At 38.2% G+C, this 15,199-nt stretch overlaps 1 protein-coding gene across 3 annotated transcripts in view; it reads left to right on the forward strand.

Annotated features, from left to right (window-relative positions):
- The window catches only part of Zmpste24 (zinc metallopeptidase STE24), a 49,034-nt gene that overhangs the window by 29,176 nt on the left and 4,659 nt on the right, over positions 1–15,199 (forward strand). For all 3 annotated transcript variants that reach the window (XM_010625911.3, XM_010625910.3, XM_019207737.2), the window contains 3 exons: positions 377–518; positions 3,875–4,059; positions 12,422–12,526. In XM_010625911.3, the coding sequence (XP_010624213.1) occupies positions 377–518; positions 3,875–4,059; positions 12,422–12,526 (432 nt within the window). The remainder of the gene's footprint in view (positions 1–376; positions 519–3,874; positions 4,060–12,421; positions 12,527–15,199) is intronic.

Raw genomic sequence — 15,199 nt, forward strand, 5'->3', positions numbered from 1 at the left:
ACCTGGAACTCTATGTAGCCTGGGTTGGTCTCAAACTCACAGTGATCCTCCTGCCTCAACCTCCCAAGTGCTGGGATTACAGGCGTGCACCACCCCGCCCGGCCAACACCCAGAGATCTCAATCACTGTTAGTAGTACAGTATTATTTTCTAAGATACGATTGACAGGTGTACTGTTCTGTCGGACTACTAGTTTGATTTAATTTATCAAACAGATACTAAGTTCTTACTGTCTGGGACTATTTGGGTCTGGGAATACCAGAGCAGGTAAGTTCTGTGTTTTCAGGTTTAGGATGGATGCAGTTATTTCAACACAATTAAATCTGAAAAGTAATGAATAGTTTTATTCATAGATTGTTCCAACATTTACTTTTCAGGTTCTTGTCACAATCTATGCTGATTATATTGCCCCTTTATTTGATAAATTCACACCTCTGCCTGAGGGAAAGCTTAAACAAGAAATTGAAGTAATGGCAAAGAATATTGATTTTCCTTTGACTAAGGTGTATGTTGTTGAAGGTAAGGCTATTTGGGAATAAGGTTTTATTCAAGGGGCTTGTTTTGAGACTTTATTCATAAATTTTTAATGGAATAACAGGTAAGGTTTTATTTTCTTTTTAAATTTGTTATTTAGATATTAGGATTGTATTTTACATTTTGTCTTTTTAAGATTTATAGGAATTGGAGATGTAGACCAGGGTGACCACCAGAAACTGGCGGCCCGATGCCAAATCCTGTTGCCTAAAGCTATGTTTGATTAACTTTACAGTATTATTTGAAATCTTTGGCCAGGCCTTTTTCACACTCTGTTGTATTATTTTGTACATTAAACTGATTTATTCACTTTTGTTATCTGCATGGCTCCTTTAGGTTATTGAGATGGACTCTTGAATAGTCAAATTTAATTTAGCACTAATTTGGAGGATCTAAAACAAAAAAAACCAACATTATTGATATTGTCCTCTCCAATAAACATCTAGTGTTCTGGAGGACTCTGTTTAACTGTAAATTATAAAAATATGTAAGTGCCATCAAGTACTTCAGATTAGTTATACTCTGCTTTTCTGCTAACTGCCTTTGAGAGTTAAGCTTGTGTAAGACTAATAATGCCTCAAGGAAGCCTACAAAGATATAGAGAAAAACTGTTTTATAAGGTACAATGACTGAAAACCTATGACCTAAAATCTATACAAATGAATATATTTGATTCTACCTCTGCATCTTCCTGGTTCTGGGATCTTAGACAGATCAGTCCTCTGGATTTCAGTTGCTCTTTCTCTAAACTACAGTTTTTCAGAAATTTTCTATAAAAAGCTAGATAGTAAATATTTAAGGCTTTGCAAGGTACTTGGTCTCTGTTGTAGCTATTCAGCTTTGCTGTTGTACTGCAAAAGCAGCTATAGACAATGCATACACACACGAACATGGCTGTATTCCAAATATAACTATAAAAATAAACACTGTGATGGAAAGTCATAGTTTGCTGACATTTGCTATAAATATCACAGTGAGAAACAGCTATGTTAGATGAAGGAGAAGAAACTGACATGCAGTTGCAGAATAAGGGGAGAATAAAGATGATCTCAACTGAAAAGAGTGAATTAATAGCAATTAGAAGAATATAGAAATCTCAGACATTTAGTGGTTTCTGAGGCTATGCAGCCAACTAAAAGCACAATCAGAACAGCTTAAGATTCTGTGGGGGAAATGGCAAAAATAATAAGTCATTTCATATTTTGTTAGCCTCTCAAACCACTGTATTTTTAGGTAATATTAAACTAGTGGTACACTAATGCAGTACAACAGTCTCAGAGGGGCTTTTACTGAAGGGGCTCTAAATTGTTGATCACTTAAATTATAATCAGGTAGCATGAAACATTAGCTAATGACAGGTCAATAGAAATAACCAGTAAAATGTGTGCTTATATCATCAGTACTGTTTTCCATCGTAGAAGAAATACTTAGGGAACACTTTCTGGCGGGTTAAGACATGAGTTCGGACTTTATGAAAAATCAGGATTTGAGTATGTTGAGGGTAGCATTTCTGCAGTCAGGTTTTGGAGTCTGTAGGCTTGGATTTGAATCCTAACTTTATCATGAATAACCTGTGTGTCTTCGGGCAACCTTACTTTTGCCAAATGGCTATTCATTCATCTATAATGCATCTTTTTCTTGCTATTACAAATAAGAACAATCCTCAAAAATATTTTGAATGAATAAATGTCACTAATAAGATAGCACACATTATAGAATCATAAATTAACAGGGATATTACAATGAAAAGCTAGGAATTCTACTCTTAAAAAATATCAGATAGGAGCTGGGTGTGGTGGTGCACATCTGTAATCCCAGCACTTGGGAGGCTGAGGCAGGAGGATCACTGTGAGTTTGAGACCAGCCTGAGCTACATAGTGAGTTCCAGGTCAGTCTCAACTACATAGTGAGATGCTGTCTCAAAAAACCAAAAAAAAAAGAAAGAAAGAAAGAAAGAAAAAATCAGGTAGGGCCAGGGATTTAGCTCAGCCTGCCTTGCAAGCAAAAAGACTCAGTTCGATCCCTGCTACCAAAAACCAAACAAATAACAAACACACACACACACACACACACACACACACACACACACACACACACACAAGATATATATATCTATATCAGATAGCAGCTCAGACCTGAAGGTAGGAGCCATCCACTTTGAGGAAGACCTTCTCGAGCTTAGTCTTCAAGGACCATGAAGAAGTCCAGTCCAGTGTGGCTGAAGCAAAGCAGGACAGTACAGTATTATGAGATGAAATCATAGACAAAAATCAGAGTGTAGAGGTCTGGGTAAGTCCGGCTAAGGAGTTTGGATTTTAAATTCAGTAGGAGAAACCATTGAAATAGTTAAGTAGAAAAATGGCACAGTGTAGCTTGTATTTTTAAACTATCTTGGGCTGCAGTACGGAGAGTAAGTTGTAGGATGAAGCAAGAGTGGAACAAGATAGAGCAGTCAGGAGGTTGTTACAGTAGTCCACTTAGGAAATAGTGGCTTCTTAGGCTAGGACGGTAGTAATTGCTGGGGAGAAGTGGATGCATTTGGGGTAGGTTTTAGAGGTAGAGTTGATTGAATTCATAATAAACTGTATTTCAGAAAATTAAAGAAAGTGTCAAAGATAACTGCCTAGATTTTTGAAGTGAGCAGTTGGGTAAATAATTATTTTATTGAGAGGGGGGAAAAAACAGGAGAAGAGCAGGTTTGTGGAAGAGTGTTGTGCATATTAAGATTTTTTAAAAAATTTTGTTATTAGTCACAGTTTGCAAGCCATAGCAACTAGTAGTGGCTTATTTGAATGGAAAATTTGCTTATGAAACAACTTGTGGTAGCTTACAAAGTCTCCAGGAAGTTCACCAATCTTGTAAAATGGATCATTACCTGGGGAGGCTAGGAATTAAATCACGCTGCCAAACCTGTCTGGGGAACACATTATGTTGCCATCTCAGAACACTGGATTCAGGGATTTGTACCTCTCTTGTTCCTGTCATTAGCACCTGTTATTAGTTCTTCACTGTCTTCCTTCCTTATGTAATTACTGACTACTCGTGGATGTATCTGACTGATCCAGCCAGGGCATGAGGCTAGCTGCCAGGAGTGCAGGGGAAGCAAATAGATGTAGCAATAGGTGAAATGTCTGTGATGAGCATTAAGTATTTGTTGGCTGGAATGCAGGGAAACACATACTCCACTGTTGGTGGTTATTTGTGTTAATACAATTTCTTTTCAGGTATGAAATAATTTCAAAATGTTAATGATCTTCCCAGTAGTTCAGTTTCTAAGAGTCTCTCCAAGGGACCCCAAACTTTTTAATTATATTCCATGCTTTGAACTGTCTTTTCCTTAGGATCTAAACGCTCTTCCCACAGCAATGCTTATTTTTATGGCTTCTTCAAGAACAAGCGAATAGTTTTGTTTGACACTCTACTAGAAGAGTACTCAGTACCTAACAAAGACGTCCAGGAGGGATCTGGCATGGGACCCCGCAGTGATGGAGAAGGGGACAGTGAAGAAATCAAACCTACAGTTAAAGTGAGTTCTTCTTTTCCTAAGAGACTCTGTCTTAGTGTTTAATACAGTGACCGTGACAACTCAACACTAACTTCTCCTCCTCCCTCCACCCCCGGTACTGGGGATTGAATGCAGGACCTTGTACTTTCCAGGCAGATATGGCACCACTGAGCTAAATCCCTGGCCCCTATAATGCCAGTGTCTAAGCAGTGAGTGTCTAATTCAGGGAGACTACCAAATAAAAACAATATGGCTCCAGTATAGTTCTGGTATTTGATAAAGATTGCCAGTATTATTACCTGCTAGTTATCTGGCAAACATTTACAGAATGTAAAATTGGAAGTTCTGGGGGCCAGAGATTTAGCTCAGTGGGCTAAATTCAGCTTGTAAGCACAAGGTCCTGAGTTCGATACCTGGTACCCCCCCAAAAATTGGAAGTTCTTGTAAGATAAGAAAATTCATATAATAATAAATTATGTATATATTCCTGATATATTTATGATCAAAGAATTCTCCCAGGCAAGACAAATATCTAATTTTTAGCTTCTTTGAGATAGCAATTATGGGCCTTATCAATGGAGAGACTTGGATTTCAGTCCTAGTCCTGTCATTTTGCAGCTGCGTGCCCTTTGGTATATAATTTAGTCAGTTTTATTTTATTTATTTATTTATTTATGGTACCAGGGATCAAACTCAGGACCTTGCACTTGTGAGGCAGGCATGGAGCAACGGAACTAAATCCCCGGCACTCAGTTTTGTTTGACATGTATTTAGGAAGTACATCCTCTGTGGAGAAATACTTAGCTTGGCATTAGGAATACAAAAGTAAAGAGACAAACCTTTATAAACTTGTAGTGTAAAGGGGACACGGTCACACGAGTCCACTTATATGGAACTGCACTGGGAATCTTTAGATACTGGACACATGGGAACACAGAGAACACATTCTTAAATCTGACCTAAAAGCCTGAGAGAGCTCTTCTGAAGCCTTTCCTGGATGAAGCCTGCTGATACTTACTGGCGACATTTAAAGTACCAAGAGCAGATGGGAGAAAGAGGGCAATGTCAAAAATACAACGGAAACAATCACCAGTATTTGTGTCCGTGGTGGTATAGAGATGGCTTTGGTGTCATACAAAGGTGATTTTAGATCTGTTCATGTACCATCTGTGTGGCTCTGAGCAAGAAAGTTAAACTCTCTAACTCATTCATTTCTTAACTGAAACATGAGGCCAAAAAGGTTTCTTGGTCTGGATAATTTTCTTGTTGTGGAAGGTATCTGGTATATAAGAGGATATTTAGCCTCTCTGCACCAGAGACCAATGACAACTCCTCTCCCCCCAAATTATAAAAACCATAATTGCCTCCAAACATCACCAGATATCCATGAAGTATGTGTGGGCAAGGGGGCAAGATATCCCCTTGTTGGGAAATACTGTACTAAAGATGCCCACCTTTTAGGGTTGTGAGATTTAAATAAAATGTGTGAAATAGTTTATATATTTTAAGTACCAGAATATAATGTTTATCACTTGAGCATCTGATTTGACTCTAAAAGATGATATAATAAAATGCCTAGTTTATTCTAAATATCTGTAGGAAACAAAATTCTATGGAGGGATTAGATAGCATGGTACAGGGTTACTTTTAAGTGGCATTATCCTGCTTAATGGGATTTTTTTAATAAAAGCAACTTCGGTCTGCCCAAAAATAATAGGATTTAAGGCTTGAAATAGATTTTAAGGTCATTTTATAGACAGGAGAACTTCAGTCCAAAAAAGGTAATTCAGTATGACACTGAAGATTCATACAAGTTTAGCAGCCATATATAGGGTGGGTTACATTATAGTTAAACCTAGATATTAACTAATGATCTATTAATTTCAAGCAGTATAATGAAAATATGAGGACAGTTTTCTTTGACTGCAAAAACAATTGGGTGGTCATTAGTGATGTGTTGAATGGGATTTGATTTCTTTTTTTTTTTTTCTTTTGGTTTTTTTTAAGACAGGGTCTCACTATGTACTTGAGACTAATCTGGAACTCACTGTGTAGCCTAGCTTGGTCTCGAACTCACAGCAATCCTCCTGCCTCAGCTTCCCGAGTGCTGGGATTACAGGCGTGCGCCACCAGGCCCAGCTGGGATTTGATTTCTTATGCTGGCTTCTTAAAGAGCTTGCTTCATTCATGGATTAACTGCAAATGTTACAACATTGTAACATGCAAGTTACATGATAGATACATTAGATGTAGCCCACACCAATGAGCAAATGCCGGTATTTTATGCATAGTGTAGTAAATGTGTTAAGGGGCTGAAATAGTTAGCTTTTAGAAATTCAAGTATTGATGCAGTCAGAATTCTTAGAAGAGAAGATGTATGAACTAGGAAGAATTTTGACTTGGGAATAGGATTTTTGGGATAAAGATAAGGAATAATAAATCCAGGGAGACAAAATAATTCCTGCTCTGAAACTAGTGATTAAATGGATTTGAGCACATGGGACTAGGAAGGTAGGCCAGGACCAGTTCGTGGAATACTTTTTCCTACGGACATGGAGTGATTGTTTCCAGTGGCCTGGAAAGTTTAGATTGATTTGGGTAAAGGCCAGTTCTTATTTTCAGAAGATTAAAATTTAGAGGTAGCACATAGGATAAAGCAAAGATTGGAGGCACGGAGACTTCCAGGGCCTACTGCATCAAGATAATCGAGACAAGCATAAAATAATGAGGGCTTACACTAGAATGTGAGATCAGAATAAGTGCAAAAATCATAATTAAGGATGGATTTTAAATTACTTGGTGATTGATGTTAGGGGAGTAAAGAGAGGACAAGATTGACTCAACAGCCATTAACTTTACATTCTGTAGAAAGTGTTTCTTTCCATTGTGTGTACTACTGATGAGATGATTTTATGTAACCTGACAGTATTTTAAATTTGAATCATTACATATCTATTAATGTACACAAGGAAAAAGACAGAATTAGCATATCAAACATGATTTCAAGTACATTGTTATTTAGAATAATACTAAGCTTTAAAAAGTAAATTTATGCTGGATGTGTTGGTGCTTGCTTATAATCCCAGTAATCCAGAGGCTGAGGCAGGTGGATCATTGCCAGTTCAAGACCCACCTGGACTATATAATGAGACCCCATTACAAAAACAAGAGGATAAAGGGGGCCTAGGGAGTTGGCTCAGTGATTCTGCCACCTGATTCACAAGAGCAAGAGCCTGAGTTTAACCCCTGGTACCCCCCCAAAAAACCAAGATATGGTGCCAGAGATTTAGCTCAGTGGTACCGTTCCTAGCTCACAAGCATGAGGTCCTGAGTTCGATCCCTGGTGCCAAATTTTTTTTTTTTAATATTTTAAAAAATGAATTTACTTAAAGGTGTTAAGGCTGGGTGTAGTGCTGTATGTTATAATCCTAGCCACTCAGAGACCTGAAGCAGGATTTTGAGGCCTGATTCACAATTTTGAGGCCAGCTTGGGCAATTTAGCAAGACCCTGTCTCAAAATAAGTAAAGGGCTAGAGATGTATGTACATCAGTAGGAGGATGCTTGTCCAACATGTGTGAAGGTCTTAGGTTTGAGTCATAGCAGAGGTGGAGTGAAGTGGCAGAAAGAGGATGGGATTAATAAGTGAAGGGTACACAGATGAAACAAGTTTAAGAATCTGATTTATTCAACACCTGCTACTGATGGCCTACCATGTACAATGCAGTGGGGGATTCACTAACAAGTTTTTGTTTTTTGTTTTTGGTACCTGGGATCGGACTCAGGACCTTGCACTTACCAGGCAGGTGTGGCGCCACTGAGCTAAATCCCTGGCTCTAATGACATATTTAAACCTGGATGATTGGAGAAGATGAAGCTCCCACTGTCTTCCCTAGAGCCTAAGCTAGAACACAGATCCCTACACATGCTGATCGGGTACACTGAGCTACATTCCCAGCCAAGCTTTTTTGGTTTTGTTTTGTTTTTTGGTGGTACTGCAAATTGAATACAGGGCTTCATGCTAGCCACTGAGCTACATCCCCAGCCCTGTTTTGGGAGACATGATCTCACTATGTAGCTCACTTTGGCTTCAAACTCATGATCCTCCTGCCTTAGCTTTTTTAAGTTTTATTTTGAGTCTGAGTCTTGCCAAGTTGCTCAGGCTGAGCTTAAGTTTGTCATCATACTGCCCTAGGTAACCATGAAGCTGAAATTATTGGCAAGCATAACCACACCTGGTCCAAGCATTTTATTTTTAACAGAAGTTTAAAGAAGAAAACTTGGACACAAAAAGAACGTGTTATGTACATTACCATCTCCCTATGATGAATGTAGTCATTATGTATTACAAACATGTACTAATAAACATTTTAAAAAGAAGAAAACTAAAGTTATCTAAAATATCTCCTCTTAGGAGAGGGCAATTACTATTTAGGACTAGGTAATTACTATTAACATTTTGATGAATGTCTTTATTCTGGCTATTAGAAGAGATACCTGGGAAATTTAATTTCTGAAACTTTACCCTTCAGAAGACAAATAGTATAATTCAATTTAAATAAATATATAAAAATATTATAAAGGCTGCTCTTTTGTATAAGAAAGCAAATATTTTCCCAGCAAGTGCTAGAGTTATATGAAAGTCCAACTGTTAGGTATACTAGAGAGGGTGCAAACTCCACAGAGAAGTGGGCTTTACCCATCTAATTACCTATTGTTTACCAGCAAGGCATTGTCATTTCTCAGCTTCCTTTCCTTCATCTCTAAAATAATGATAATATTTTTTATCTTGCTAGCTTGGTTTTATGAGGATCAGTATGTGAATTTTATACACAAAGGAAATTGCTATATAAATTGCTTTATAATAGTGAAGGTTATTGAACTGTATCTAAAATACTTGATATGTAGTACCTGATATATAGCTCATTAGTAAGTAGAAGCTGTTATCATTGTTATTTTTAACCAGAAGCATGCATTATAATTTTGCTTGTTGCTAAAGTTAATAGAAAAGTCAGAAAATGTCAAAAACAAAAATTAGTCCTGAAAAACAACACTGTTTTAGTCTTTCTATTTATCATTCATTCTCTTCTTTTTGGATATATGGATTGCTTCCAGATTTTTGATATTAAAATTTTCCTTCCATGAGTTTCCTGTTATGTAAATCTTTACTTGTACTCTTAATTTTCCCCATAGAGTAGGTGTCTATTAATAGATGCTCTAATTGCTCCTTACTGTCCATTTCCTGAAGGTTCAGGTTACGCATTTAGGGAAGGAGGTTAATTATCTGATTCTTTTCTTTCTCTGCCAGATGTGCTTTGTTCAAAACTTTAAAATTTAAAAGGAAAAGAGATTGTAAATGTCACCACTATCTTGCAAATTTATATGCACATCCCTCATTTTTATACATATGAACCCCCCTGCTCCCTTCCCTTTAAATGGTTATTTTCCTTAAAAGTGGTGAAAGGCTGCCACCTGCCTCTCAAGTGCAAGGACGGGAGTTTGATCCCGTACTAAAACAAAACAAAAAAACAATGGTGAACGCAAAAGTAATAAAATATCCGGATTCCATTAAATCTTGTGTTCCCATTAAATTGCATTTTTCAATTTTTCCTTTTTATTTATTTATTAGAGACAGGATCCTGCTATGTAGTTCAGGCTGCTCTTGAACTCATTATGTGGCCTAGGCTGGTCCTTCAACTTGCGATACTCTTGCCTCAGCCTCGCCCGTGTTGGGATTATAGGTATGAGGCACCACATTTGACTGTATGTTGCATTTTTCTCCTTTTTTTTAGTACCGGGGATCGAACTTGGGTCCTTGCACTTGCAAGGCAGGCGGCGGAACCGCTGAGCTAAATCCCTAGCCCTGCTACATTTTTCTACGCTGTGTAAAACAAAATTGATTTCATGTTCCTCTTTTTCTTCTTTTAAAAAAATTCACCCTTTTAAGTAGCTGAATTTTATTTCCAAACAGCCTTCATTTTCTAGGATATATTTTCTCTTAATTATTGTCAGGTAACTACATATATCCAGTATTATTTTTTTCAAATCTTTCTGTGCATAGTAGTATTTGTTTGATGCTTTCATTTTTTTCTTTTGCTTTTTTTGTTGTTGTCTTGAAGGTTGTAGGGTTGAGCTGCATGATAGCCCTTTTTATTTTGTGTTGAGACAATCTTGTTAGTTGCCCACGTTGGCCTCAAACTTGCTGTCTTCCTACCTCTCCAAACCCAGTAGCTGGGATAGGCTGCACCATTGACTGTGACATTCTTTAATAATGCTTTTTGCCTTTAGGTTGATTTTATTAGTACAGCTACCTCAGCTTTCTAATGGTTAATATTTGCTAGATGTCATCCTTTTTCTTTAAAAAATTTAGGTAAAACTCACATAAGACTTTTAGTTACGTGTATAAGACTGTTACGTGTGTGTGCTTAATTTCTAAACCATTATCTAATTTATCTTTTTCAGTTTTAACTTTATTCTTGTATTTTTATATATTTTTTGATATATCTTATAGTATATAGGTAGATTTCTTTGTTTTCTTTTGAAACAGGGTCTCCCTAAGTAGTCCAGGCTGGCCTTGAACTTTACTATGTATTCTACTCAAATTCATGGTGATCCTCCTGCCTTAGCCTCCCTGATGCTGGGATTATAGACATACACCAATGTGCCTGGGGCTGTTTGTAACTCAAGATGGTCAACTGAAGTCTCAGGCTTTTCTACACAGCCTTCAAAGTCTCTCTCCTTTATACAGGTAGATCTGTGTCCTTAGAGAGACACTGGCCCAGGATTTCTCAGTTAACCCTACACAAGAAAGGTTGTTGTAATGTTCCTTCCAGGACTCTTAAGGGTTAAATCTGTATCTGAGACCATCTGAAAGTACAAGCAGCAGGCATTCAAGTCATAACTCAAGACTTTGTTCTTAAGTTAAAACTAAAATTCCTGTTGTAACCCAATTTATTCATATGTCAGGCTGGTCGTAACTTGAGGGTCCATTGTAATTTGGAAAATAGATATCTAATAGTATTACATTATTATAGTCTAACCATATAGAAATAACTATTAACAACACTTTGTTATACTTTCTGTTCGTTTTTTTCCTGCTTTCTTCACCCAATAAACCATTTCCCATGTGAAAACATAATCTTTGAAAACATTTCTAACAAATCTACAAGGTATGATTGAAAAATACAGTGAATGTTTAATTTTTTTAAATGTATCACAGTAAAAGACACATTGCCATTAATCCCCCTGAAATACTCCCTTTTCCTTCAAACACACGTATCCCATCATTCTTGCCATTTTCTGAAGCAGTTTTGGAAGTCCTCTTTCACAAGTGACGTTAGTTGTATTGTTGTAGCTGCCATGATATCCCAAATTGACTCAAAACGTGTACCTTTGTGGCCATTATTGACTTTGGAGGAGAGCCAGAAGTCACATGGTGCCAGACCCATCGGATAAGGATGAGGACACTGTAATGTTTTATGAGCCTGCTCTTCTGTTGGATGACACATAGCACCAGCACTCACTGTATGTTTTATCAGCTCTTGTAAGAACACTCATGAAAGAGGACTTCAGAACTGCTTTCAAAGGTGGCAGGAACAATGGGATAAATGTGTTTGAAGTGAGGGGGAGAATTTTGAGGGACATTAATGGTAACATCTTTTACTGTAATAATTTTTAAATGAAAAATTTAGGTATATTTTGATCACCTCTATATAATTGTCATTTGATTGTATATATCATGAGAAATTTCTTATGTCAGAATACAACCTTTGAAATTTATGGGTTTATAATATAGCCAGTTGTTCAAATAAAGCAGTGCCATTATATGTCTTTTGGAGATTTTTTTCCCAGTAATTTAACATCATTATAAAGAGTTTATGAGGTATTAAAAAATTCTAATGGGTTTATAGTATGGTCTTCACCTGATTTTATTGATTTAGTTATTGTCTTATTGATAAAAATTTACATTTTTTTCCTAAATTTAAATTACTCTAGACTAGTGATGACAAACCTTTTAGAGCTTTCAGTAATAACAAACAGCCCACTGTGGCACATGTGTCATAGGTTCACCACCATTGCTCTAGACAATAATCTTAGCAAAGTCAGGGAACATCTACCTTGTGGGTAATTGTATCTTCATTGCCTAATCCATGCTTCACATGGAATGGTGGTTTAGGACTGTTTTCTTAAGTGTAAAAGTCTGTGAAGGGCCGGGGATTTAGCTCAGTGGTTCAGTGGCCCGCCTTGCAAGCTCAAGGACCGGAGTTCAATCCCAGGTACCAAAAATAAACAAACAAAAGTCTGTGAAGAGATATTATTGGACTAGAAGATATAAGCTTTTTGCAGGTTGTTGATAATTTATATTCCTTTTATTCTTTGATTTAGAATAAGAAACAAGGATGTAAAAATGAGGAGGTGCTTGCTGTACTAGGCCATGAACTGGGCCACTGGAAGTTGGGACACACAGTCAAAAATATCATTATTAGCCAGGTAAGTTTGGAGTGACAATTTATTTTTATAGCATAGTAGTCAATTTAGAAGTATGATAGGCACAAGAGGTCATGTACTAGAGAGGTTAAGACAGACTTGAGCCCAGGTTGGCAGCACATGCCTGTAATCCTATCTCTTCAGTAGGCTGAGGCAGGAGGTAACAAATTCAAGCCCAGGCTGGATAACTTAACAAGACTCAAAATTAAAAAGAAAAAAAAGAGTGTTGCAATATAGCTTAATATGAAGGCCCTGGATTCCATCATTAGTACCACAAAAACATAAATAAATAAAAATAAAAGGGGTTGGGAATAAAGCTTAGTCATAGAACGTCTCCCAGGTTCCATCCCAGGTACCACAAAAAAAGGATAAACAGCCAGGCTTCCCTTGGAAGAAGCACCCATTGAGACTCCCTGCTTTAATTCCCTCTGTTACCTCAGGCAAGTTCCTTAACTTCTCTCAGCCATTCTTCCTTCACTGAACTGATGCCTCATTGGACTAAGAATTAAATGAATACTATATTGAGTTTGGAGTGTCTGGAATGAGGTAACTATTATGTGAAATGGTTATTGTTTTCACCATCATTGTCACCACATTCAGAGTTGCTCAGATGTGAGGATCAGAAGGAGCAAGCATGCATAAATTGAATATTAAAATGCTTGCTCCCCCCCACCCCACCCCAGTGCTGGGTATACAACCCAGAGCCTTGGGCACACTAGGCAAGTGCTGTACCACTGAGCTACATTTCCAGCCCTTAACATGCTTATTAATAATTTTTTTCTCATTTAAAAGTATATCTCACTGAAAATTGTAGGAAGTATAAAGAAGAAAGTAATTCTAATAACATACCTTCTCTGGGTATTAATACATCTGAATGAGCAGGTTTCCATGGATGAAATAGCACTAAGTTTTGTTGAATTGTTCTGAGCATAGGTAGCCTTCCTTGAGTCTTCAGGGGTCTCTGTATGTCTGAAAGGGCATGAATTACATGGGAAGATTACTGAAGTCCTGAGGGCACTTGCCTATTGCCTCTAATATAAAAATGAGTTTAGGTATAAAATCTTTGGGTATAAAAATGAGTTTCTAACTGGGTGTGGTGGCACATACCTGTAACCCCAGCTTTCGGGAGACTAAGGCAGGAGGATTACCAGGAGTTCAAGGCAAGCCTGGACTCAAAACCAAAAGAAAAGAAAAGTTTCTGGTTTGAAGGTGTGTTGTATCAATACATGCAATCAGTAAGACATTAAATAAATCCAAATCCAAGTTCAAATTAAGTGTTTGGTCTAGTAAGGAAAATCACTGCCCCTGCCCTGAAGGAAAGGGTGCTGGAATTGTCCTACTACCACAAAGTGGTGGGCTGGCTGATCCTAAACTGTGATTCCTTATCAGGGCCAGGGTCAGTTGCATCTCCTGACAGATTGGGACAGGCAGGAACCAATGGGGAAATATCTGTGTTGTTCACAAATACACCGACTTGATCTGTCACTTTGGCCACTGTTCACGAGCTCCTTGACCATGTTCTGAAGTTGAGGAAAAGAGGCTGGTTGACCGCCACAGAACAGGTATCTGCAGCTGATCCAGAGCCTCCTCTACTCATGGGACTCTAGTGAATATTCACGATAGACCAAAGTATTAGTATACTCTGGGTTGATTTTGAAAGTTTCCCACATACCCTTTTTCCTAAATCTCCCGGTAACCATCCACAGGAGCATGGTGGTGAGTCTATAGCATATATGCCAAGGCTGGCTCTTATCACTGAAAGCTCTAAAAGGTTCACCATCACTGTTCTGGTTTGTTCCAAAGCCCTCATCCACCAGACAGTAAATCACTGTATTGTCCTTAGCTCAGCCCTTGTCTCTACCACTGAGCGGACGGTGAGACAGTCTACTTAGGGTTGCCCTGGGTCAGAGTGCTTCCTTTCATGCCTTCCTAGCTGGCATGTTGTACTGTTATGTGTATAACAGGCTCCAGTGTTTTCCTCTTCCTCGGGTGAGTGACTGTAGGGAATTCTCCATGAGGAAGGACTGATGGAGGGAGGAAATGCTTCAGGAATCAGCACACTAGAATAGAAATACCTGCTTGTTAGCCTGCTCCTGCCTCCTGCTTTGCTTCATTTGCACCCCTTTGTGCACACATTCACTTGGCAGTGGATGTCCTAGGCATACCAGTGTCTGGCCAGGTGGTTCCGTATAGCATCGAGCTCAGTAGGAGCAGCTCAGATAACCCATGGCCAGGAATTCAGTCTCTAGCTAGGAGCGCCCAATAGCAATCCAAATGTTATTTTCAAAAGGACAATAGTTACTTGAAGAGAATGGACAGACTATACATCTGGGTATCTTCATTGTGAGTTTTCTGTTGGAGCTTGTCACATGAACCCACTGCAAGACTGGGGCTAAGTCGCAGAGCCTGGACCCCTGGTGAGCTTTTTAACGTTCCACACTAAGCGGTAGCATCTGTATTCACTTGGTAAATGGCTCGGAGGAGCGCACGTAACTGTAGTATGTGTGGCCTCCATGTTGCTGATTTGGTAGGAGAAAAGAATGGTATTTCTTCTCCATGTTTACTTGAAGTTTCTGAGGGCTAGGGGTTTGGCTCAGTGGTTCTGCCACCTCCCTCACAAGCACAAGGGCCTGAGTTCGATCCCCAGTACCAAAAAAAAAAAAAAAAAAAAAAAAA

This window comes from Fukomys damarensis, unplaced genomic scaffold (assembly GCF_012274545.1).
Source record: "Fukomys damarensis isolate Sample0158 unplaced genomic scaffold, DMR_v1.0_HiC HiC_scaffold_23, whole genome shotgun sequence".
NCBI classification, from domain to species: Eukaryota; Metazoa; Chordata; class Mammalia; order Rodentia; family Bathyergidae; genus Fukomys; species Fukomys damarensis.